This window comes from Misgurnus anguillicaudatus, chromosome 18, assembly GCF_027580225.2.
Source record: "Misgurnus anguillicaudatus chromosome 18, ASM2758022v2, whole genome shotgun sequence".
In the NCBI taxonomy this organism is placed as follows: domain Eukaryota; kingdom Metazoa; phylum Chordata; class Actinopteri; order Cypriniformes; family Cobitidae; genus Misgurnus; species Misgurnus anguillicaudatus.
In genome coordinates, this window is record NC_073354.2 from 13,670,500 (window position 1) to 13,697,254 (window position 26,755).

At 38.8% G+C, this 26,755-nt stretch overlaps 1 protein-coding gene across 2 annotated transcripts in view; it reads right to left on the bottom strand.

The window, feature by feature from the left end:
- Positions 1-202: 202 nt before the first annotated feature.
- tns3.2 (tensin 3, tandem duplicate 2) overlaps positions 203-26,755 on the bottom strand; it is a 66,070-nt gene continuing 39,517 nt past the window's right edge. For both annotated transcript variants that reach the window (XM_055185834.2, XM_055185833.2), the window contains 13 exons: positions 26,533-26,662; positions 26,290-26,367; positions 11,235-11,391; positions 9,412-9,770; positions 9,246-9,332; positions 8,999-9,130; positions 6,697-6,792; positions 5,498-5,575; positions 5,344-5,421; positions 5,075-5,243; positions 2,303-2,371; positions 1,547-1,576; positions 203-1,410 (listed from right to left, as the gene is read on the bottom strand). In XM_055185834.2, the coding sequence (XP_055041809.2) occupies positions 1,266-1,410; positions 1,547-1,576; positions 2,303-2,371; positions 5,075-5,243; positions 5,344-5,421; positions 5,498-5,575; positions 6,697-6,792; positions 8,999-9,130; positions 9,246-9,332; positions 9,412-9,770; positions 11,235-11,391; positions 26,290-26,367; positions 26,533-26,662 (1,608 nt within the window). In that variant the 3' untranslated portion in view covers positions 203-1,265. The remainder of the gene's footprint in view (positions 1,411-1,546; positions 1,577-2,302; positions 2,372-5,074; positions 5,244-5,343; positions 5,422-5,497; positions 5,576-6,696; positions 6,793-8,998; positions 9,131-9,245; positions 9,333-9,411; positions 9,771-11,234; positions 11,392-26,289; positions 26,368-26,532; positions 26,663-26,755) is intronic.

Below are 26,755 nucleotides of genomic sequence, written 5' to 3' on the forward strand. Positions count from 1 at the left end.
TGAACAAGTGAGCCTCTTTCCGTCCAAACCTCTGAATAAGCAAACCATTATACTCCACTGCTCTCTCTCTCTCTTTCTTTCTCTCTTTTACCAGAGAACAAGGTAAGCTGCCACCGGCAGTCCACCACATGATGCTGGATGGATGTATTATTGACAGGTGTTACTGAAAGAGGTGTCCTGAGTAATCTACTTGTCTCTCTCGTTTAGTACCATACTATTTCTTTATTGGATTCTTTCCATGTATGTTACAGTCAACAAAACATTCATTTACATAGCAATACAGTTAGGCAGTATACTAACCAAGTGTCTCCACAAAACATCCTGAACATTTAAAATAATACGAAGCAAATATAAATATATAACTATAGACTATATGGCTATATCCGCTTCAGATGATTTCCATGTGAAACATTTAACGCAGACTTTTCATCATACAAAAACCATATTATACACGCAGAATTTATAGGCATGAATTTGCACTATTCACATAACAAGACCTTAAACAAATGTTATCCATATCAACTGTATAGTAAAACATATACGAGTAAAAGATGAGTATACACATATGGATTTCAATGATAAATATTTCCAAATATATAAACAAGGTCAGTTTATATGGCAGCCAATAATTGGATAAAACTGTTTGGATGTCCCTTATAAACAAAAAAGTACACAGATTAACGAAAATGTACTGAATATTTTGAACGAATAAAAAAGTAATATATGATCATTTACACACATATATATAAAATTGAAGATATTAAAGTAAATTGGTATGAAGATGATGAGTTCTTTGGTCGACTTATATCGAGAGAAATTACATCTCCATCATTTTAATAGATCAACCTGTTCAATAAAACAAAAATGGACCTCTGAAATACTGCAAACAGTACTAAAATAAAATCACTGTTAGTTGAATTTTTCATTCCCTTAACTTTGATTTCGAGCAGGTTCAGTTCAAGAGTGATCGTGAAAAAATCTGGAAATCTGGAAAAGGAATCTGGCTCCCCCTACTGGATTTGACATGTGGTGCAACGGACGTGGATTTGGGACCATACAAAAATGTTGTCCTGGCATCTGCCATAATGAAAAGTCTGATGAAGTCCCCAAAGGTATAGCCAGTAACCCGCCAATAAAACAGTTGTCCTGGGCCCCCTTAAATGTCACAGCAGCTTTTTCAGCCATCTCCAAAAAACAGAGTGTTTAAATGTCTGATCAACGATCTCTCATCTGTGTTGCTGTGCAGTAGGAATCTAGGTTTGCTTTCATTTGGTCTTCTGAGAGCCTATCATCACCTTGGAGACAAAGTTGACGATGGCACTGGCCGGCTGCTCAGGGTCGTGTTCGGCAAACAGGTGACATATGTTCTGTGTACTGCTTAGGCTTTTACGTGCGATGAAGCCGAAGATCCTGTTACACACAAACACACGAGCACAACAATAAATACATGTTTAATCTGGCACATAATTAATGCTATTGCTGAGATAATACTGAGATAAACAAAAGTGATTGGTGAAGAATGAGTAGACGATGGAGTTAGACTCACTTTGCAGATGTGCAGCCATCTCGTGTCCACCTTGAAACAGAGCAGTAGAAATGTCAGAACATCTTACAAAATCCCATGAATCACATACAACAATTACAATTTGACTAAGGGACCAGGGATCAAATCTAGAAAACAAATGAAGAGCTCAGATGCAAAACCCTGCAAAAGTGCTTTCTTGTAAATGAGCATTTATTTCAGGCACTTAATGGATTTTGCCAAAAAAACATGGCACTTAGTATACGTTCACAAAATACTCAGGCCAAGAGCATCCGGTTAATATCTTCATCTCATTTTTTTATGGATGTGGCGTTTAGCGGCTTTTGCATCTGAGCTCCTCAAATGCGAGCTCCTCAAATGTAAACTCCAATGCATTGTAAGTCACTACGGAAAAACTGTTTGCCACAATGCATAAATGTAAATTTTGTTATATTATAATTTAACTACTAATAGTTTAACATCTAATATGGTAAAAAAGACTTGTGTGTCCAAACATCCAACAACTATACATTGTAAAAAACAATTCGCTGGATTCCCCCAAAAATATAGTGCACCATTTTTGCATCCACTTCTTTAAGTAAGTTTTACTTGAAATTTTAAGCAATTGCATAAAAAAAGGATGCAAAAATTATGCACTATATTTCCAAGGAAATCCAACAAACCACCCTTCACAATGCATAGTTGCTAAATACTTGGACACACAAGTCTTTTTACCATATTTTCAGTGTACTGTGGATAATCTGTGAGTATATTACATACTTCCTGTCCTGGGGATCCAAGGCGCAGAATATCACTGTATTGACGGCGTAGTGTCTCCTAAAGAACAATCTGTACACAAACAATATGCAAAAATTACAGATCTACACTAAAAAAATAAATTTATGGCACATTTCCAGTTACGTAGATTCTGCAGTGTATGTGTAGCTGTCTAATCTAATGAAAGAATGTATGATGTTTGTTGATAGCAGGAATAAAACAATGGTTAGCTTGTGTGTTAGTGTATGTGACTTAATATGTTTGTAAGTGAAACCTGTCATTATCTTAACAAAAGTATATTCAGTATATCTCATTAGGCGGAGTATGTATTTAAATCTGAAATAATTGTCTAATATAAAACTTGTAGCGATGTTTTTTAATCTTAAAGGATTAGTCCATTTTCTTAAAAGAAAAATCCAGACAATCCACTCACCACCATGTCATCCAAAATGTTGATGTCTTTCTTTGTTCAGTCGAGAAGAAATTATGTTTTTTGAGGAAAACATTGCAGGATTTTTCTAATTTTAATGGACTTTAATAGACACCAACACTTAACAGTTTTTTTCAACGGAGTTTCAAAGGTCTATAAACAATCCCAAACGAGGCATAAGGGTCTTATCTAGCGAAATGATTGTCATTTTTGACAAGAAAAATAAAAAATATGTACTTTTACATACCACAACTTTTCGTCTAGGTCCGGTCCAGCGCGACCTAACGTAAATGCGTAGTGACGTAGGGAGGACAGGTGTTACATATATAAAACGCACATTTGCGGACCATTTTAAACAATAAACTGTCACAAAGACATTAATTAGTATCAGTTGACATACAACAACGTAGGAACGGTCCTCTTTCTCGACACTTGTAAACACTGGGGCGGAGTTTCGCGTTCGTCCTCTGTGGCCTCTTGACGTCATGACGTATTGCGTCGGGTCACGCTAGCGCATCACGACCGGATCTAGACGAGAAGTTGTGCTTTAAAAGTGTATATTTGTTTTTTTTATTGTCAAAAATGACAATCGTTTCGCTAGATAAGACCCTTATGCCTCGTTTGGGATTGTTTATAGTCCTTTGAAACTCCGTTGAAAAAAACTGTTAAGTGTTGAGTTAAGTATTAAATGTTGGGCTCTATTAAAGTCCATTAAAATTAGAAAAATCCTGCAATGTTTTCCTCAAAAAACATAATTTCTTCTCGACTGAACAAAGAAGGAAATCAACATTTTGGATGACATGGTGGTGAGTAAATTATCTGGATTTTTCTTTTAAGAAAATGGACTTTTGAATCCTTTAATGTTAAATATTTCCCCAAATATTTAAATGAGCTATTTTTGTATATATTTAAGAAAGATGTTAAGTTCACATATCTGTTTTTCTAAAAAACAGTGCTATAGCCAGTTATTCTCTTTTTGAAATGGTACTTGTTGGTCGGAATGTCTGTTTTTGTTTTGGTCTGTGTAATCCCGCCCACTTTACCCAATAATGTATTTCGACCGCAATGAGACCGCAATGGGAGCTCACGTGAGGTATATCCACACGAGTGGGTTTGTAATTTGCAAACAACAAATACATTGCAAGCGTAAAATTTAGCAGATCAAGGTATGCTGCCAGGGACGGATTGGCAATCTGTGTGTTCTGGAAAAGTCGGAAAAAAAGTCTAATAACGCAATATGAACAGCCAACAGCAGGGGCACTTATACGATCACTTATTTGATGCTACATGTAAAAAAACGACCACAGCCTGGTCATGATGAGGGACAGACAGAGTTAACTTCACATCAGCAAGAGGTCCTGTAGTAGCAGGACACATGACATTATAATATAATATAATTGATTTCTTTCATTGACTTTATTGTAAATGAGAAGTTGTAGTGAGCTCGTTTTTTTGCTAGAATGAAGACTAAGGTATTGAATTAAACGTGAAAATATCAGGCATGCATTGCTACCACTCTCTAAACGTGCTAATGTACAAGAAAGGGGGCTAAATAATTGACCAAATATTAGTTTAACCAAAAATTCCTGTCTTCCATCGGAGTGCAGTTTTTTTCTGTCTTTCATATTTGGGTTTAGTATTGTGGAATTGGCAAAGACCTGGTGATTGTTTTTGATACCTTTACAGACAAAATGAATAGGGTCTCACCATTTTCATTATTTCACAGTCTTAATATAAATCAAAGTGTAATATGACATTGACAAAATATTAAATAACCTCGTCTGATAGTCTGACAGTATTGTGGCATAGTATCAGGACATCCTAGTGTCTGTTGTGCACGGGTAGGGGCGAATGGCCGGATGATGGGCCTATTTGGGAGAAAGTCCAGGGCTGTTTTTTTAGCCCCAGTCCGTCCCTGTATGCTGCCCATTGTCAGTTATGCTCCTGGGTCTGGCAACCCAAAAGGGGGGGGCAGATATTTTTAATTTAGACTGCGTTACCAAGTTCAGCCACTAGAGGTCAATGCTAAATACAGCTCTTTTAACAGGGACATTTCACAAGACTTTGTATTAATGTTCTTTTAATTCGGCAGCTACACACTTTTTAAATTATATTATTAAATTCACACAAAGTTGTGACTTTTACAGAAGGATAAACAACCAACCGCTCATAGCAGGTCTATCTTAACATGGTATAGTTCATTTTTTGGTCTTAAAAAAAGATTTTATGCTTTGTACTGAACTTCAGCTAACTTCTGCCTGTGATGTTTTGTTTATCAGGTATGAAGCTGTGGATGTGTATAGAGAGCAGGAGAGAGAGAATGAGAGAGAGAGATTTTGACTCACTTCCTCTGGTTGTCTGTGAGCGTAATTCCCTGTGCAGACACTTTAAAGTGAACGACAGTGGAAGTGGAGGGAGGATCCATACTGAAGATCACAGTGGTGGCTTTCTGTACACCCTGAACTCCTGTTAAAGACTCCAGCTCCACACTGCCCAGGAACCACACGTTACACGCTAGACACCACACAATACAAACAATAACACATAGATTAGTTTCTACTGAACACCAAGTGTAAACTCACACATAAATACCAAGCACGGTGTACTTATTTACCTGCTCCCTGTTTCAGTAGCTCAGCTGCGGAGTTTGTTGATGTTTGTGTTTGAGATTCATTTAGTTCTTCAAGTGGGTCTAGAAAAAAAGTATTTGGTTAGCATTTAGACAGACAACAGCAAAAACACGCACAGACGTACACAGATATGAGTACCTTTGTTGGGGATGATGAGTTTGCAGGGTAATGCCAAGGGTGTGATGGAATGCTGACACACCAAAGCTGTGAGACTTCCTGTACATAGAGGACACACAACCACATTTATCAATCATTTTAAAATACATTTTATTGCATTTTGCATACACTACATTTATCAAAATGGCATCTGCTCCTTCAGATTTTTAAACCAAGAGGATTATTTAATTCAACTTAAATTTTATTTAAAACCAATAAAGTCTAAAATTGCTTTCTGTTGCCTAAATGGTTTATTTATTTGAAGAATATTGGACATTTTTCTTCAAACTATTAGAAAGGGAGAAAAAAATGGTTATTTCAAGTACATTTGATTGAAAGGTCCTTAGTGGAACCAAAAATGGTTCTTCTGAATCTAAGGCAGTGTTTCTCAATCCTGATCCTTGAGTACCCCCTTCCGGAAAGTTATAGGCCCTGTCCCAAATGGCGCACTTCATGTGAACTTTCGGTCTTGTGGCCTTAAATTGCGCGTTCTCGCTTAGTCTACGAGTCCGTAGGGTGTCCCATCTGTCATTTTTACGCTTTGAAGTTTGCTCATCAGTGCCTCCTTTGCCCCCTTAATGCGGTCTTCAGCGAACCCCGCACTGCAGCAGGCTTCGCGCACTTTGCCAACCCAGAAGTCCTTGCGAAAGGGCAATCAGACCAATCAGGTGACGGAAGGGAGGAGTTCACACTGACGGGCAACTTCTCTACCTATTTCCGGTGTGATGCTCGAGTCTGTCCCAAAATACAACTCCGGTGCACCCACGTAGACTCGCATCAAGGGTCCCTAAAGTCTGGACTACGTGATGTCATCAAAGTGTGGACTCTGAGGAGGACCACAAGTCCGGAGTGTGCCATTTGGGACAGGGCCATAGATGTCTCCCTATCTAACACACCTGATTTTACTCAACAGCTTGTTAGGGAGACATGTTATCCATTCTGGAAGGAGACTGATTAGTTGAATCAGGTGTTTTAAATCTAAAACTTTCTGGAAGGGGGTAGCCTACTCGAGGACCAGGATTGGGATAAACTGATTTAATGCATCACTTTTAAGAACCTATCCTGGAACTTTAATTTTTAAGGATCACCTTTACAAAATAATATCCACTAGAGGGGGCTCAAGATCATCTAAAATCGTGTGGCTCTAACACATTCTCATTACCATACAAGCAGATACTTACCAAAGTATGGTTCATTGGGGCAACCTTTTAACCGCACACCTTTCTGTGTGCATTCAATCAGGAAGTGTCGCACGAGTTCATTGGACAGATCTCCCGCTGTGTACAGAGACAGGAAATGACATCATGACATTTAAAATGACCTTCAATCATGAATGCAACAAGAGCACAGTATGTGGAAAATGAACACAGAGATGTGACCACCAAAATTTGACAACTCTTACTGTTGGTCTCTCTTCTTAACAGGCAGCAATAAACATAAATGAAATGCAAACTGAGACCCTCTCTCACCTTTTTCTCTCCTGTTCTCACGTCTATAGTGTCAGATCAGATCTCAAAAATGTCTCAATATCAGTATTTTTAGTAAGAAGTACTTCTCATTTAATTCTATTAAGATCAAATTATATGCTATCCACATTAATTTTATATCACTTGCTGTATGCCAACAATTGTCCCTGCTCTATATTTCTCCCAAGGAATGTTTGGAGAAACACGAGACACTGTTGTTCCTTAAATAAAACAACTGAGAATAGATGGCATTTGCATTATTTACGTTATGATTTTTTTCTTGAGGTCCACTTCAAATGTTAGTGCAAGTGTTCTGCACCAGAACACTTTAGTGTTTTATGATCCTTTTCAAAATACTCTCTAAACCTAAGATATAAACATGACCTTTTTGCTGCAGTGCATTAAAGACTTCTCCACGTGTTGCATGTAAAATGAGACACAGTCCTGTGCTGCTCTTACTGGTGAAGAGTCCAATATAGTTTTAACTGTCCCATCATTCAATGACAGCCTCTTTGTACTTTGTAATTCTTACACTTTGACAGGATCACAAAACAACTGCCTGGAAATGTGCAGCACAAACACCTGTCAGACTGTTACCAATAAGGGAGCTTGTTAAAAATAAACATCAGCCGCTTATTTTCAACTCTGGCATTCTTCAGAAGGATACTGGAGGTGCAAGACCTTATATTTCATACTAATATATTTTTGTAACACTTTACAATACGGTTGTATTTGTTACAAGGTTGTAACATTACTAAATGCATTAGCAAACATGAACTAACAATGAGCAATAGCTTATAGTTTACCTGCATCTACAGTGGTGAAAAAACTGTTGGCCCCTTCCTGATTTTTTTTCTTTTTTGCATGTTTGTCACACTTTAAATGGACATTGTTTTGAAAATATAGAGGTAAACATTTGATTCTTACCGTTTTGAAATCGATTCAGCTGATCTCCGGGTCTGGCGCCAGCACCCCCAGCATAGCTTAGCACAACCCACCGAATCTGACCAGACCATCAGCATTGCGCCAAAAAAAAACAAAGAGTTTTGACATTCCTCCCACCCAAAACTTGACTCCTCTGTAGTTAAATCGTGCACTAAGACCGCCGCTGCAGCAGGCGTAGTGATATTACGCACTGACCGAAAATAGTCCCCTTGGTTACTTTCAACAGCATGGGACTATTTTCGGTCAGTGCGCAACACCACCACGCCTGCTGCAGCCGTGTTACATAGCAAAGTCCTTGATTATTACGCCAGAATGAGAGTATAGTTCCTAGCCGTATCTGCCTAGAAAATCACAACTTTTAATTTTCTGTCAGTCTTAGTACACGATGTAACTACAGAAGAGTCAAGTTTTAAATAGGAAAAATATCAAAACTCTTTGGTTATTTTTAGCATGATGCTGATGGTCTAATCAGATTCAATGGATTATGCTAAGCTATGCTAAAAATGCTAGTGCCAGATCCGGACATCAGCTGAATGGATTTCAAATGGTAAGAATCAAAATGTTTAACTCTAGGGGAGCTGGAAAATTAGCATATTTTTTAAAAAAAGTGGATTGTCCCTTTAATGTTTCAGATCATAAAACAAATTTAAGCATAAACACAACATGCAGTTTTTTAAATTAAGGTTTATATTATGAAGGGAAAACAAAATCCAAGTGTGTGTGTGTGTGTGTGTGTGTGTGTGTGTGTGTGTGTGTGTGTGTGTGTGTGTGTGTGTGTGTGTGTGTGTGTGTGTGTGTGTGTGTGTGTGTGTGTGTGTGTGTGTGTGTGTGTGTGTGTGTGCCTTCCTTCCTCTCATTGAGAGAAACACTGTTGACAGAGGGGCTTTGGATATGAACGCTCCAGCTGTGTTCACATTAGCTCTTCATCACACAATAGTGTTTGTAAGTACGGCTCATCAGGGTCTTAAACTCCCTGAATATCACACCACAGTTCATTCAAGTTTTCCTGTGCACTTATATCCAGTGCAGGAATGATGTCATAACTAATAAGTCAGCTTAAGCATTCCCTTACCTTTTTTGCTTTGCTGCAGAACCGAGGGTGGGGGCGTGGCCACCTTCATGGCCAATCCGTATGCTCCTCTGAACGAGTGACTGTCTCTGATGATGAACGAACCCGGTTCTCTATCCTTGAGAATGGCAATAGCTAAAGAATAAGTAAAATGGGTTATATTTATGCTAATTGCCAAAGCGGACAGCATATAGAGCTATACAATGACAATAAAAAATTTCAATTCAATAAATATCTTAATTATCCCTACCTTGCTCTCTGGAAATGTCTGGTTTGTACCAGAACTTTGTCGTATCCTGAACAAACTTCACATTTTCAGGTTTAGTGGCCATGAAATCTGCAAGTCAGTAAAATCACATTATACACAAGTCTACAAATATAACAAATTTGGCCTTCTGCACAGATACGGTTCTAACCTGGACTCGGTGTGGATCTCGTAGGTGAAGTGTTATGACTGGCAAACGATGCACTGAGACCACTCCTGCTGAGCGGGAAACTCAATATGGTCTCTGACCCCTCTGTGCCTCTTCTCTTCAGGGGTAGAAGTGGAGGCTGGGACACATCCAGACCCAAGGCCTCAAGACCCTCGACTGCCTCCAACAGGCTGCTCTCCAGTCCTCCGATGTCCATTGAGGAGGACAGACTGCGAGGTGCCCCCCGTGGGGAGCTGTGAGAGTTTGGGGCGGAGAGGTTGAGTGGTGGGGAGGGCTGTGGGGTGTAGTGGCTCAGGGGGGTGCTGGAGCCACCTTCTAACCAGGAATGAGCTGTTGTGGGGCTATACGGATAGGAGGAAACAGCAAAAGTTGACTTGTATATCCTGTGCATAGACAAACACGCCCCACGGTGTGTTTGTACGCTGTTAAATATAGTTTACATTAGACCACACATGTAGCCTGTTGTTCTCGAAACAATAGCATTATCATTCCAGAGCGAAGAAAAAACACAAATGCGATCACTTAAGTATTTCAATTGTTTCTCAGACATGAGATGAAATGGAGAGCAAATAGGGAATTTTGCTCATGTCTCCTGTCTGTCAGATCTTAGCAACCTCAAATGTGTCTCTATTTAAGTTTCAAAGGAGATCTTAAAATTTCCCAATCAATTAAACTTTTTTTTGTTAGAAAGCAGACGGTCTGTTCTTTCATTTGGTATATTGTATGTTTATATATTTAAAGAAGAAAATTTTCTGGAAGGCATTAAACTTTTGTGAAAATCCTGAAAAACGCTGGCGCTGACTGGCAACTTTTTAAAAAAAACGCTAGCGGCGAAAGAGTTAATGGACTTTAATGGACCCCAATACTTAACAGTTTTAATGCAGTTTAAAATTGCAGTTTCAGAACAGGTTCAAAGGACTCTGAACGATCCCAAATGAGGCATAAGGTTCTTATGTAGCGAAACGATTGTCATTTTTGGCCAGACAAATAAAAAATATGAATTTTTAAACCACAACTTCTCATCTATCTCCGGTTCTGTGACGCCCCAGCCCCACCTCACGTAATATGTCATCACGTCAAGAGGTCACGGATGACATATCGAAACTACGCCTCAGTGTTTACAAGTGTGGAGAAAGAGGACCCTTAAGACGTTGTTGTATGTGGAATGATACTAATTAATGTCTTTGTGGCAGTTTATTATTAAAAATGGTCCGCAATTGTGCGTTTCATATATGTAACAGGTTACCTTTCCACGTCATTGCGCAATTACGTGAGGTAGTGCTGGCTCATCACACAGCCGGAGGAAGAAGAGAAATTAAAAGTGCATATTTTTTGCCAAAAATGACAATCGTTTCGCTAGATAAGACCCTTATGCCTCGTTTGGGATCATTTAGAGTCCTTTGAAACTGCAATTTTAAACTGCATTAAAACTGTTACAGGTTGGGGTCCTTTAAAGTCCATTAAAATGAGAAAAATCCTGGAATGTTTTCCTCAAAAAACATAATTTCTTCTCGACTGAACAAAAAAAGACATCAACATTTTGGATGACATGGTGGTGAGTAAATTATCTGGATTTTTTTTTTAAGAAAATTGACTAATCCTTTAAGTTTGGGCATAGCATTACAATGAAAAACAGCAGTTTTGGATAAACATGATACAGCTACGTCCTAAATCCTTGAAATGTTAGGTTTAGGGTTAGGTTTGAGGCTAAGAGCGCCCAACCGGCGAGATTTTGTCTGTATCCCTTCTAGACACCATAAAATTGGAGGTCCTGATTGGTTCTTAACTTTGATTGACATCTGTACCTGTCTGTATTGACCAACGGGCTCGGGGTAGACATAGAGTGCATGGATCCGAACATCCTCTGACAGGAGGCGGGACTTCCTGTGACATCAGAGTGAAAGAGCTCTCCATCTGACGACATGGATGCGTGCGTCATGCTGTCCACAAATCCTCTCGACTCTGCAAAAAGACAAATAGCAGGAGCTTTAAGACCTGGACTTGCACGTTTAACCAATTATTTTCTGTAAGATTCCTTTCTGTATGAGCAATTTATTATTGCACGCCTATTTGAGTTACCTGCTACTAGTTGCCAAATACAGGTCATAAATCAAACGGTGTTAGTGGCTAAATCACTGCAGGGGAGTTGTAGTGGTTTGGCAGAAGCCCATACGCATTCTTCAGATTGTGCACATAACAAAACCACAGGGAAGGGACCCTCGAGGAATTTCACTTTGTTTGTCTCACATTCCTCTCACTCTCTGTTTGGATACTAGCGAGCTATAATCTAATTAATTTTATGGGCGTATTTAAAACATTTTTGTGACACTGCCTTTGAAAACCCAGCTGTTTATTGTTTTCTATATAAAATCATAATGTGAAGAACATTCTGTGAAAATATAACCTTGATATATTAAACATTGACTGAGTAAGGTTATGTCAAAGATTAAAATCATACTGTAATGTATGGCTTTGATGCTAGTTTATTATAGAATTTGTGCCTTTTCACAGACAGGCTCACATTTCAGCTTCTTGCATTCAAAGTTTATATTTAAGTCCTTAATGCGGTTGCGTTCAGATGCAGTTCAGTTATTTATGGGTGTGACAACCGCATTCTATAACCAAACTCACACCCCGTAAATTTTTGGATCTCACAACCGCATATACGGAGAACCCTGCTGTGTGAACGGAACCATCACGTCACCCGTCGCTCTCTGTCTTTAAAAATGTTACCAGGAATACATGTAAACATAAACACACACACAACATCTGGACACTTAAAGACTCAGATCATAAATGTTACTATAAATATAGCTCATAACTTGACCCACCCAGAAAACCCAAAAACTCATTCCCATGCAGGGTGCACGAATACCAAATGATTCCTCCCAGAGATTCATCTGGTTTGCCTTTGGAATTCCATCCCATTCAAAATCAAGACAGGGGCTGTACACTGTATATGTATTCCTGGCACACATGTATGGTGCTATTTTGTATTTTTACGAAGAAATGCATTTATAGGTTAGAATTTGCCAGAAATCTAATGATCTATCCACTAATCCAAACCAAAAGGATCAACAGATGTTAATGTCATATGAGGACTGAACCATCCGGCGATCCAAAAGGTCAATGGTCTGTTGAACTAAAGTAGCTCTTCAAAGAAAAGGGAAGACCCCTGGAGAAGAAACGTTCTCCAGGCAGAATAAAAAGGTCGGTGGATCCACCCTACCGAAATGAAAAACAGCTTAAACCACCAAAAAACCAAGAAACCACCTTATGCTGGTTTAAGAAGGTCTCCAAGCCTGTCCAAGCGTGTGTTTAGATGATCACCAGTCTGATCTCACAGGCTTACCAGGTAAATAGGAGCCAAAACCTCTATAAAACCATCAAACGGACCAGCCTAACCAAGCTAGACAGAGCCAAGCCTGTAGACCACTGCAGGACATAATTCATGTTTTCCTCTCCATCTCAAACTGAGAGGGTACAAAACATCCTCAGTGTTTTAAATAGCCAGACAACTCACAAATGACTTCACACACGTCTTTCTGTCCCCAAAAAACAGTGTATTTGTTTGTGTGCAAGTCTCCTGAAAGCGTAAGCCTTGATAATATTAATATTGCTTGTGGTTTGGTTGTCGAATGAATATGAACGATGATTAAAGTTTATGTAAGTGTGTTTGCGAGTACGTCTGTTAAACCCATGGCTTTCAGAAATAATGTCCTGCATGCCACAGAGACAAAGGACGACTTCAGTTTTATAGACTTAACAAACTCTCCATTCAGAGGAGGAATGCACACATACACACACACGCAATGAGCCAAGCTGAAAAATGTCCAGCTGTTGTGATCAAAGCCCTAAAGCTGAAAAGAGAATGTGTGCAGAGAAAGAGAGAGAATTTAATGCTTTCTAGTCAAAAGCATTTCACCAATGATATAAGAGACTGTCAAAAATATGTCTGCAATAGCTCACAAGACTTCAGCTTCAGTTCTATGATCTCAGTTTTATACTCAACACCTGGGCTTTGTCTCAGACATCAGATGCTATTGTGATCACATACAGAAGATATTTATTGCCGGAGTGTAAAGATCTGTCGGCTGAAAGTTCTGCACAACAGGAGAAGTTGTCTGTTCATTAACCAAACATGCAAATCAGAAACCACAATTTCCATTTTATAGGTATACACACACACACAACACTAGTATGATCTTTCACACATAAAGATGTATCACGGCCCAAAATTTTCTCCAAACAATGCATGTAAGAATAAAACAGCTTGTTTCGGGTCAGTTGCCTGGAAGTCATAATACTGTATAAGTAACATATTAGGACAGAAATATTATATTGTATTGTGACAGTGATTCCGGAAAATGCACTATAAAAGTGTCCCGGGATTTGTCCTGGCCAGGATAAGTTTATTTTAATCCATTTACACTGCTGGTGATTTTCTAGAGTCTGTGTATGTTCACACTCATCCCATGAAGATCCCGTAAAGAGACGTGACATCAAGATGTGATGTGTAATGTAACTGTAATCATGCACTTGGTGGAATATTTGTTGCAGCATCCTAAATTTCCTTATGATCTGCAATTTCTCTCTCTTTTGAGGTGCAATGCTTGTGCGTTTATTTATTCAATCATACATAAACTAACGCATTGCGTACCATTCGATTAAGCTGGTGAACAATCTCTGCTTCAGGCCATTGCATGATGAACTATGTCACTGCGACAACACAACATGCATTGTTCCTGCGTTTTGTTTATATAGGACTCATTCGGGAAATTATTACAGTAATGTTAACAAACGCAGCATTTAAACGATTTTGTTTTGCAAGTCAATTCAACATACTATTTTAAGTTTTGGCTTTAAGTAAGTAACATATAAATATATGTTGATTTGACAAAAATGCTGCATATTTTTACAGTGAAGGTCCTTATCCCGGCACCAATCTTGGGATCAATTCCCGGACGGGTTTGCGTTCACACAGAAGGCACACTGTAAATTCTATGGCAAATTTCTGGGATCAACCATCTGTATGAACCGAGTTTATGATTCTTCCTTCCAAGGAACTAATGAAAACATCTGTCATGACTCATGCATCTTCAAACAACATTTACCTCAGTGGAAAATTTACCACAAAGTTAAGTTTATATAGTATGCCAGACGTAAACCAGAAGTCTGGTTCTTGCTGGTCTCCTAGCCTAGTTTCAGCTGTTGCAGCAAGGTGGTTTTATAGGGGTTTTGAACACCTTATAGCTGGTCGGACTGGAAGACCAGATGACCCACCAGCTTAAACCAGCTTGGATTAGCTGGTTGACTGGTCCTAGCTGGTTTAATATGGAAGTAGCTAAGTGAAGGTGGTCCTCTCAGCCTGGCAAAGCTGGTGGGTCGGCTGATCCCCGAGCTAAGACCAGCTAAAAAGTGACCAAAATCCCTCTAAAACCAGCATGCTACATCACCTTATCCGGCTGAAACTAGGCTGGGAGACCAAATTTAGTGGACTTTTTAGTATTGTGATCATTTTTGCTATTGGCTACAGGTATGCAAAGCAAAAATCATCAAATAGAAATTTTCTAAATTTATTCCCCATTGGCAGGTGTTGAATAATGCATATACCCAAACATACAACTTAAGGATCAAACAGACAACTACCCATGTGTGACTCTGAAATGAATATGACTTAAAAGAAACACACCAACTTAAGTACAGTGCCTGGTTGCATGAAGGTCCTTACACAAAGAAATCGCTTAGTTATAAGGTTAAGGGTACCCTTAATAAAAAATGGGTTGCAAGAAAAACTATACCGTGAAATACTTAGTTTAAACACTTAGGTAAGGGTGACAGTTAAGACCTTTGTTGCAACGCTCTTAAAGAAATCCCTTACCTCAGGGATTTATTCTCCCTTAGGGAAACCCTCACTTAAGGAGTTTCGTGGAACCGGGCCACAGATCTGTTCAGTATGTTCAGATCAGTCATATATTTTTATTTACTGTAGGAGCAACCACATACACTAAATGTCGCCTTGGGGTTCTAAGCATGCGTCATAATCGCCGCCATCTTGGAACAGGGGTCTTGTCATAGGATGTAGCTAGGTAAAGATGCTATCTCCGCCTGTACTTCGAATTAATGGAAAATGCCCGACATTTGTGCTGCGTATTGATGTAAGGGCTTCTAGCACTATGCATTACAGTTAGAAAAAGTCGATTTCCATAATATCAAAACTTTAATTTTTTTCAGGACTCAATGCTACATACATGTCTGACTATTGAAACGAACCAAAAGAAAAAAAAAATGCATTTATGACGATTTATGGTGATTTTATTTCTGTTACACAATTGCCTACAATGACGCTGATGCAGGGCTCCCCTGTTTCAAGATGGCGTCCCTATTTGACGCATTCGGTCCAATGAACTGCCGTATCCAAGGCGAAATCTAGTGTACATTTCTGGAGCAACCAAAGCAAACTCTACCTTGGTGAACGTGATCTGTAACGTTTGCCTCTCTATCGCCACCTCTGTTTGAAACATAACATTACAGGTAATTTTAGGTACTTATTTGTGTGTATCGAAAAGCATTTACTGACCTGAGAGCTCATCTTATTAATTATTATTATAAGCTTATTATTGTGAATCTTGATAAGATAAGCAGACAGTGATTTGACACTGTTTCTGCTTGCGGCTCGCATCTTTGCAAACAAACAAACCACACTGCTTGCTTTTGCCTGGTTTGGTTGCACACTTGTCTAACTTTATTAAACACAAAACGAATGTTCAAACTGCCCCAGGATCTGTACTACCATTACATAAAGCATTCTTTCCCCACATTCATGTGGACAAAGAGTCACACAGAACTATCCCTTGTCTGGACACAGAGCGGAGAATATCTCCACTGTCTACATGACGCCACCATTAGCTTCTACTTCAACAAGCATCCATCAAAGACCTCACTATTAAACACATAAACACAAGTGAAGTCACATAAATATCCATCTAGCCACAACAAGAGTATCAAGTCAACCTATTCTGATTTAGGATCTATCGTGGCTGCCAGGGCAGATGGGAAAGTGCCAAAGTTGTCGTCCTAAATCACAGATGTATGGTGATTCATGGGACAAGTCAAGTGTAAGCCAGACAAAAGAATGAAATAGAGTGAGAGAAGTCAGATGGTTTTCCACACAATATCTATTTGGTGAAGCAGTGGCCTGTTGAGTTTGTTGCTGTGTTTGTGAGGAATGTCAAACCTTTTGAAACACTGACAGAACCAACAAGAGCATTAGAAATATACACTCTTCGGGTTACTATTATTAACTATTTTTGGTTCCTCGGAATACCTTTTGAGTCCAACTTTTTACAGTCTGGAGAACCTTTTTCCACTACAAAGATCAGAAATAATAAAAGTAGTGTTCCTGTAGCTCAGTGGTAGAGCCCTGGTTAGTAGTGCAAACCGTTGTGGGGTCAATCCCATGAGAACACACACATACTGTAATAATAAAATGTATACCTTTGTAATGCACTGTATACCTTGCGATTGCTTTGGATAAAAAAGTATCTGTCAAATGCATAAATGTTAATATAAAGGGTTATTTATGGAACCATACAGCCTGAAAGAGAAGCTTTATTTTTGAGCGTACACTGTAAAAAAAAATCCGTAGAAATTACAATGTTATTGCAGCTGGGTTGCCGGTAATTTGCCGTGGATTTGAATTTGTTATTCACTGGTAAGAGTTTGTTCAAAATTAAATACATTTTAAATTTAAAATTTATCTTTACAGAATAAAACTATCAATAACAGCCTCGTGCAAAGCATTCTGGGAACCATAAATCATCATCAACCTTTTTCTGTTTTTTGCTTCAGATTTTGTTTCCCAGATTGTTTTGCTTGATGCTGTTCTTTTAGTTTTACTATGTAAGACAAAGACTTGTAAATGTTTAATGTTCATTTAACTTAAATTTAAATCTACGGTAAGTTACCGGCAACCCAGCTGCAATTTCTACAGAATTTTTTTACAGTGTAGGTTAAGGGCAAAGTAAAGTAAATTTTTTAAGTGTATGTGACGCAATTTTAATCATAAAAAAGTATGCATGCACCACTGGATTTTTGAAACCCTGCGTACATGTATGTACGGGTCAAATTAACAACATGATCTTATGGCAAGTGGGGTTATAGTCACAAATTTTTTTATTCATTTATTTGTGTCCATGGCACGAAAATCAAATTTTTTCGTGCTTTGAGCACAAATGTCTTTTTCATGTCACTCAGCACAAATTTCTATGAATAGTTTTTTCATGTCCGTGGCAAGATTTGCTTTATCGTGACATTTTATGTATTGTTTTCTGTTTTTTTTCCTATTTTTAAATAATTGTCGCTTGGGGTTAGGAAGTACTTTTATGTATTGGTTTCTACATGTTTTTCTTCCGCTTTTAAAACTATTCACGCCTGGAGTTGGGATTAGTATGTCCAAAAATGTAACAGAAAGTGATTCTAACCCCAACCTCAAGTGACAACGGTAAGAAAATAGTAAAAAACAAACAGAAAACAATACATAAAATGGCACGAAAAAGAAAGTCGTGCAACGGACACGAAAAACTATTTACAGAAATTTGTGACACGAAAAAGAAATTCCTGCTCAAGGCACGAAAAAAGCTGAATTTCATGCCATGGACACGAATAAATTAATCAAAATTTACGTGAATATAACACGACTTTCCGTGATATCAGTCTGCAAATAAACTATACTTTGCAAGGCTGTGCATACAACAGTGCATGTTACAAAAACAGACTATACTCTGTGCTTTAGGTGAAAGCACAGCTGAGCGGGATCTTTAAATGACTGTTTTGGTCAGTGCAGATGTGTCAAAGCCAATATCTACATCAGATCTTCAGACAAACTGGCCACAACTTTAAAGGCCAGTGAAACAGGAAGCATTCACATATAAACAAACCAAAGGAGCTCTTATACGAAAGTGTACCACATCACGTACCCAAATGTCCATACATTTATTATAAGCATTAACTTCAGCTTTTAAGTTTTGCTTAGTGTACAATAATAAATTTCTAATCCATCTATTAGACTTGTTTTCTAGTAGAAACACATTCTTAATACATCCTGTAAATGAGATCAGTCTACCTGAAAAGTGCACAATAGTATCTTCTTGTAAAAAGTGGAACAAGTCCAACTCAGAAAACAGAAGCTTCTGTATCTCACAAACATGTTACTACTTAGGTAAAGATAAGGATGTTTTACTGCAGAAGCCAATATACTGATTAAGAAACAGGACTGTTGCCAGTGTACTAAAGATGGAGATGCTCACATGAAAACAAAGGTGAAGAGACGACATTCTTCATAGTGAGGGGACAGTCAACATAGAGATGAACAGAAGACTGTCTGTTTGAGATGACTACAGCAAATGGCTGATGCATTAGCATACAAACACAGACAGTGTGTGGAAGCCACCGGAAAACACAGACAAATGCTTTCTCACACAACAAGTACAAGTCAAAAAAGTTGGCTGAAAATGACCAAATATTTCCTTTCATACCTAGAGAAGCAGTCATGTTGAAGAATTCCTCATCCACGGGGGTAAGTTGAAACTGGTGCTCACTAATGTGTCCAAAAGCTCCTGCACAAATCACTTTGTTTCTTTATTTGAATCTAAATTTCCAGTGTGAATGAAACTTTTGCTCTTCAGCTTGCTCTTTCTCTGCCTCACTCTCGTACAGCAACTTTGTCTCTCATTCCATCTCACATTCTCTCTCCCGAAACAAACAGTGACCACGGACGGCACGTCACACAGTTGCAGTTTTGTCCAGCTCTCCCCCTACCCTCTACAAATTCTCTCTCTCTCTGTTTCTCTCTCTTGTGGAGTCTCTCTCTCTCTCTCTCTCTCTTCTCTCTCTCTGTCTCTTGTGGAGTCTCTCTCTCTCTCTACTCATTTATGGCCAGTCTGAATGAAGTCATTGAGTTTTTGGAAATCTGTTAAAGCCCAGATGGAAAACTACTTCACTCTATTCTTCCAGAAGGACTGACTTCAGCTTTGAGGAGTTCGGCTTCGAGTGGGGGTGGGGGCTGAAGGGGCGGGAGGTGCTGAAGAAAAGGAAACAGGAGGTTGGACAACTGCCCCCAACTGGCACCAAGCAGAAGGACAGTGAAAGACCCCCATGGCTTAATTAACATATGAGTTCATGAGTGATCTCGTGTCTTTGATAAACTATTCAAGCATTGTTCTCCTCAGACTCGCACACAGTCTGCTACACCTAAGCTAACTGCAGCAGCAGGGGTCAGAGGTGAGGATGTCCTTTTATGGGCGTCTCACGCTCTCAATGGTAAAACATCTGCTCCATACTGTAATCATCGTGCCCTTTAAAAGTATATTAGTCCTGTTTTTTCAGTAAAAATACAAAAATAAACTGATCTTTACCTGAGAAACAAAATGTATTCACATATTAATACATGTGCAACTAAAATACGCTAGTTTATGATCAAATTACAAAAAAGTGACACGCGCGTGGTTTCTCGAGAGTAAAATCACAGATGATAAACAAATTTAAGGCGTTGCAGAAAAAAACGACTGCATTACACGTCACATGTCCTTACAGGATCTTTACGGGATGTGTGAACATATGCAAAGATGCTAGAAAATTACTAGTACCAAAATCTAACAATTCCAGAAAAAATTGTATCCGTTATTTTTTTTCGTTGTTTGAAAGGCTTCAGTAAAGTAAAATCTAATTTTGGAGTCAATGACAGCATTAGTGCATGCTTAAGGCCGAAGTATGGTCCATTTATGAACGTATGCGAGGGTCTACGTACAGTGCACGTGATGCAATTTTCGTCATCAGAAAGCTGCATTCAGACTAGCAGCGACTTTCTCGCTGTGTGACGTCTGTCTCTTTTAATGAGGTCGTTAGGAGGCGTTTCTAAATCTGGTTGTCATAAACAATGAGTACCATTCACTCCAGTAACTGACAAAGGACGTATGATGTGAACTTTACTGCTTTTTTCTCATTGGTAGTTGCTCCTGAGAGTCGCTCATTAATTGCATAAAGTTAAACTTTTTTCAACTTTGTCGCGCGACTGGATACGCCCTATTCAGTCGCCAATGGTCACTGTCGCTTGTGTTGCCGGAAATCGACAAGCTTTCACTGAAATCAATGAGATCGCGTTGCTCTGCTAGTCGCTGCTAGTCTGAATGCAGCTAAAGGTACATTCACATTATAAGCGATTTTGTCGCTCATCTCATTCAACTAGGTCATTAAGGGTGCGTTTCTAAACCTGGTTGTCATCAAAAAATTAGTAACTTCCACTCCAGTAACAGATGAGAGACAGATGACATGAACTTCACTGCTTCGCTCTCATTGGTAGTCGCTCCAGAAAGTCGCTCATTATTTGCATAAAGTTAAACTTTTCTCAACTTTGTCGCGCGACTGGACACCCCCATTCAGTTGCCAACGGTCACTGCCGCTTTTGTCGCCGGAAGTCGCTAGGTTTCTATTGAAATCAATGAGATTGCGTCGCTCTGCTACTGCTAGTCACTGCTAGTCTGAATGTAGCTTAAGGTACATTCACATTATAAGCGATTCTGTCTCCACACCCGTCGCTATGGGCGGGCCTTAGGGGGCCGGGCCCGCCCTCAAGGACGCTTGTGCCCCCCCGTATTAAAAAAAATACTGTCATTTTAAATTATTAATGTTGCTAATTTTGTGTTGCATTAATGTTGTATTCTTTATAATTAAAACATTAAAAATATAAAAAAACAATGGTGTGATTTTGTTTGATTGATGGGCTACACTGCAACAGCCTATCACGAGGCTACGTACGACACGTACGTGACGTAGCCTACGTCAGTGTAGCCGCTCAACAGTTACCGCACTTTTTTTAAACTGGATGAGTTTTCGCTTAGCTATACTGCTTTAAGATGGATATATTATCCGCAAATGGTTAAAAGCCCAACAACAGTCTCCAAAAGACGCGCAGCAGTCAGACAGAAAGAAACTCCGGTGGCTTTGCAACCAATTTGGCGAGCTGCTCCATTCGTTTTACTTTGTTATCTGACGACGACACCAACGTAAGTTGCTAAAATGTACATTTATAATTGACTGACATGTTTGTCTCAACGACAATGAACCTTCCGACAACCACACAATGTCGCAAGCGCTCTTGGCAAACAGATGAGAGGTTTGAAAAGGACATTGACGCACAAAGGCGAGAGAGTTCGGGTCTTCTCGGGTCCGTTCAGAAAAAACACATTCATTTTTAAATTACCCGAGACCCGATGCCGCTATTGTTGTACCCGACTCGTGTCCGAGGCACATGTGAAACGTTTAGACCCGAACCCGATCGGGTCTCGGGTCGGACCTCGGGTTTTCGGATCTAAGTGGACCCGTGAAGACCTCTAACGTGGAGCCCGACCCCGGGCCTAACAGACTACTACATTCAGAAGATATGGACTTGTTTACTGCGGTGATTCAGCTTGTTTCTGAAAAGGACCTCACTCACAAGTTTAATTCCGAGTGGACACTTTATTAATGAGGAGCTTCTGCTCGGAGAAACGCCGCCTGCCGCTGTACTGACAGGAGGGAAGGGAGAGACGACAGCGCTGCCTCCACACAGTACCGTAGGTTCAAAGTCTGCGTGCGTGTGTGTGTGTGTGTGTGTGTGTGTGCGCACGTGTCTCATGGCAATACATATCCCTCCGCCGACCGCCCCAAAATGCAATGTTTGAGAGATGTCTCTGGTGTTACATGTAATATGTTGTATAGATTTATGGATATTCATAAATTGTTTCTATATGTAATGTGGTGTGTAGGCTATAGGCTATCTGGTCATATTGCTGATGGTTGTTTAACGTGATGATTACGTGCTGCGCGAATAGAGTATATATTATTATAAGTATACGTACTGTAGGCTAATAATAAGTGTGCCCTCCCATGCATTTCATATGCCCCCCTTAAGACTGAGGTCTGGCGACGGGTCTGTCTGTCTCTATGTGTCACTCTTCTCTTTCAACTATGTCGTTAGGAGGCGTTTCTAAATCACCACTCCAGTAACTGACAAAAAGTATTGTGACGCAATTTTCGTCATCAAAAAGGTACGCCCACTGTCGGATATCTCTCTTCCATTGGTAAAAAGTGAAGCCACCAGTGTTCCGATATGGCGCTGACCAGGCACGTGCACACATAGACATCAAAGGGGGCTTGAGCACCTGCCCTTTTTATTACTAGAGAGAAAGTGCCCTTTTTTTCGGGGGTGCTTTTTGAAAAAAAATATGATCTTTATTCATATAACAACTGATGTCTTTCTGTTTCTTGTGTTTTTTACTTGTTGCTTATTTAATTTAACATGAATTTATTCAGGAATCATTTAAATGAGATTTAAACTCTTATATAAAGAAAAATAGCGCTATTTGTGGCACACAAACGGTTAACAGATGAGTCCCGCCTCCAAAATTCACATCGCTAATATGATTGGCTTTACCTTTCCTTAGTCCCGCCTCTCTAACTTATTTCGCTTTATGATTGGCTTGTCTACACTCGTGCTGCATCATTCGCGCTTCAAGCGCCAAAGCTGAGCTTGAACGAGACGCAATGTCCATAATTTGCAGGCAGCTACCGGTAAGTGTGCGAGGAAGAAAGCATTCTTATATTAACAGTTTTATGCGCAAAATATGGGACACGTTGTTACACATAACAATTCAGGGACATTGTTTTCCACGGCAATCCCATATTAACCTGAAGAGTTGCAAACTTGTGTGTATGTAGTTTAAACAGACTGCTCATAAAATAATGAAGCACAAACAATAAAATAATTGCTAACTGCAGTAGTAAGCTTTTTTTTTGCGTTTTTTGTAATGGCTGTTAAATAAGTATAATGTGTTATACTGGAGTAGATTGGGAAGAAATCTGATGGTTCAGTATTTTACTTGCCCAGTCAGAATTTTCACTGACATCACAAAAAAGTAAAATATAAAATACAAATAGGCCTAATCTATATTTGTTGTTTCTGACATGTGTAACCCTAATAAATATGAAACCTAAGATTAAAGGTGCCATAGGATGTGTTGTCATAATATGTTCAATTGTTCTTTGACAATTACATAGAAGGTATGTTGCTTTATTAAGTGCAAAAATTATCCAGAAACGTTTTTACATGTCTATTTACAACCCTAGAATTTGTCATTTTAATTAAATGGTCTATTTTTGCCCTATTTGAAAGGGTCATGAATAATAATGTTGAGCTCTGCTCTGATTGCTCTGCTCTGAGGCTCATGCCAAAAGCTCATATTAGTAAACAGACCTTATATTTTGAGCCCTTATCAGACAAAAATACATTTTGAGTAACAACTAACAACTAATCAGCTAAACGCTAGCATATAGCATTTATTGGCATGTAGCGCTAACTCAGCAGTTACAACTCTGTTATTAGCATTTTAACAAATTTGTAATTAATATGTAATTTAATGTTTTCAAAACATGCACATTGTGTAATGGCTTCCTTAGCTGCTCTATAAACCTAGACTACTAAGGAGACCATGGTGTGTGTGTGAACTGATTATTTCGTAGACATCTTTTGAAAATTAAACAATTGCGTGAGTTTGAGGAAGATAAAATTAATTAACTTTTAAAAAAAATTTTTTAAAAAGGAACTCAGAATTGTGTTAATATATATACTTTTTGTTTAAAAAAAAAGAAAAAAAATACATAATTATGAAAGGTGCCCTTTATTTCACTTGAGCCCCTGCCCCTTAAAATGTCTGTGCACGTCCCTGGCGCTGACAACTTGGGTCTTGAGTCTGTGCAGTTGCGATTTTGGGACCAGTCCTGCGCAGCAGGTAGCAGGAAGTAAAGCCGCGAGATCAAGGCCCCGTCCCTCACAGAATACGCATATTACAGCTGTCAATCATGACGTGACACCACTGTTTTTATAGAATTAAATAACTAACAAAAAAACAAACGTATTTTAAAAACAAACACTTGAATTTACATCAGCGTGATAAAAACTACAGTAAATGACAGAAACCAGCTTCGGAAAAAAGATATTTGAAGTGTATTTAAATTGTTTAGTTGGTCTCAAGTCCCATTGAATAACATGGGGGAGGCGGGGTTTATGACCTAGACTGGGACTAGTCACTGGGGGCGATTGAGACGTTTTGGCTTCACTTTTCAGGGCTTATGTGGCACGCTCTGTGCATACAGGAGTGTGTAGTATGTAGGCCACGAGAGGTATTGCAAATTGTTACAATGCACATGCGTCAAACATCAGCGCACGTGTATGAGTCAAATTAACTATGATTTGCAAGTCTGTGCGTTCAACTGTGCGCGTACGCTTGCATTTGCATAAAAAAACAGACTATACTCTGGACTTTACATACCAAATACCAACAATTCTGAAATCTATTATTCTCACAATGCAATGGCATATACTCATATTTTGTCACACTGACAGAAGTCAATTTGTAAAATTGTGCACTTTTTGTCATGCTCTTTTTTATTATTATGTCCCTAATGTGACCTTAGACACAGTAGCACATAACTGAATGGTCATAAACGCTTTCTCTTCCTCCCCCCTTCAAACTTCCTTGTAAATATTTGTGTTTGTCAGGACATAAGAGTTTTAGTGAAGAAGCTTCTATTGTTTATTTGGAAATTAAAACATGGATGGACTGCAGTTATGTAATCCAATAATCTTCCCATATCAGGAATATAAATAAACAACACATTCTTATGCCGTCTGGCTGAAGAAACTATGTCTGAAAGATTATAAATAAAAACAGGTTTATTTTATTACTACGATTTATTGCTAGTCAATTTTTATCTATAGTCATATGTCTTTATCAACAAAAAGAGGGAAAACTTTTGGAAAGCTTCTCTTTTGGATTAAATTCTTTATGGATCATTTTTGTAAATTCAGTCTTTATCTTTATCTTTCCACTCTCTTCCGGTGTTTTCTCATTCAGATTTAATCAGGGGATTTAATTTCTCTCATTACGAATTACATAACTGAAAGAAATAATGCTGTGCGAACAATCTTAGGAATTAGGCTACCTAAGATGTGCACTGTGCCAGCTGATAGCAACATTTATCTGCACACCCTGTCTGTTGTTGGGTTCCTGTAGCTTAACTGCTAGAGCTTTCGGTTAACAGTGAGTTTAGTCCCAGGAAACACACATACAGGGGTACTGATAAAATGTATTGCTTGAATGCACTGCAAGTCGCTTTGGATAAATTTAATGGTGCAAATCTGTCATGCTATTTTGCAGTCCAGTTCTGGGTGCTGGTTGGAGAGGATACAGCAGATTGATACTTTTCAGCAACACTTTACCTCTGTGATCCAGACACCTGAATTGAGGGTTGAGCTCGTCTTTAAAATAAATATGAATTTCTACTTACTACTATTTACCATTATATCTACTGCTACTGAACTTGTGAATTGTTTTACAAGCATGCACTGAATGATGTTTAAAGAGTCAAAAAAATAGTCCTCGTAGTAATATTAGTAAATACAATTTTCTCAATGACATTTTAATCCACAGCTCCAGTGCACAAGTCCATGAATGAGCAGGTTACAGGAAGTATGCATCATGACCCGAGGGCTACATCCTGTAGCAGAGTTATTTTGAGTCACAAAGAAATTGTTACAGAAGCATGGGAGTCATTTTTATGTTGGATGGAATCATCCTTGCTTGGATTAACCAGAGACTATTTATCTTTTAGCGGAAGACATACACAAAGTGATTTCCGCACAGATCCTCAGGCCATTTTATCTAGAACTTCCTCTTGATGTTGATGATGTAGACATAATATTGATATAGTAGATATAATACAAGGATGTAGCACAAGTAAGGCCATTTAAATAGCAATGATTACCTTGCCATATTGGAGAAGCCATGTATTGTCTGCTGGCTTGAGAAGAAGGTCTTGAAGGAAAATAATGTTCACTTTTTCCTTAAAAATATAAATAAATGTAAAACTAATTAGATTATAGGTATGAAAATGTATTTATTACTCTTTACAAATAAACAATATTGTGGTGACTCCATGACCTGTGATGGTATCAAATACCATGGTGTTCTTACAGTATAAATCCAATGGTATGAATGTCATTCTTACCGTATGGAGTAGGAGGCGACACAGGAAATGCTGGTGTGGACGGAACTTGATTAAGCCCCACCCACATGGAGCTGTCACCATCTGGAGTGAACTCACCATAGTCAACACTGTCCATGTTATATAGATTTTGCTAAAAACATACATTAAAACAAAAATGATAAATGTTCAGGGTTCAATATGGGTTCAAATTTAGCTTGGATTGTTAATGCTGGTTATGTTGGGT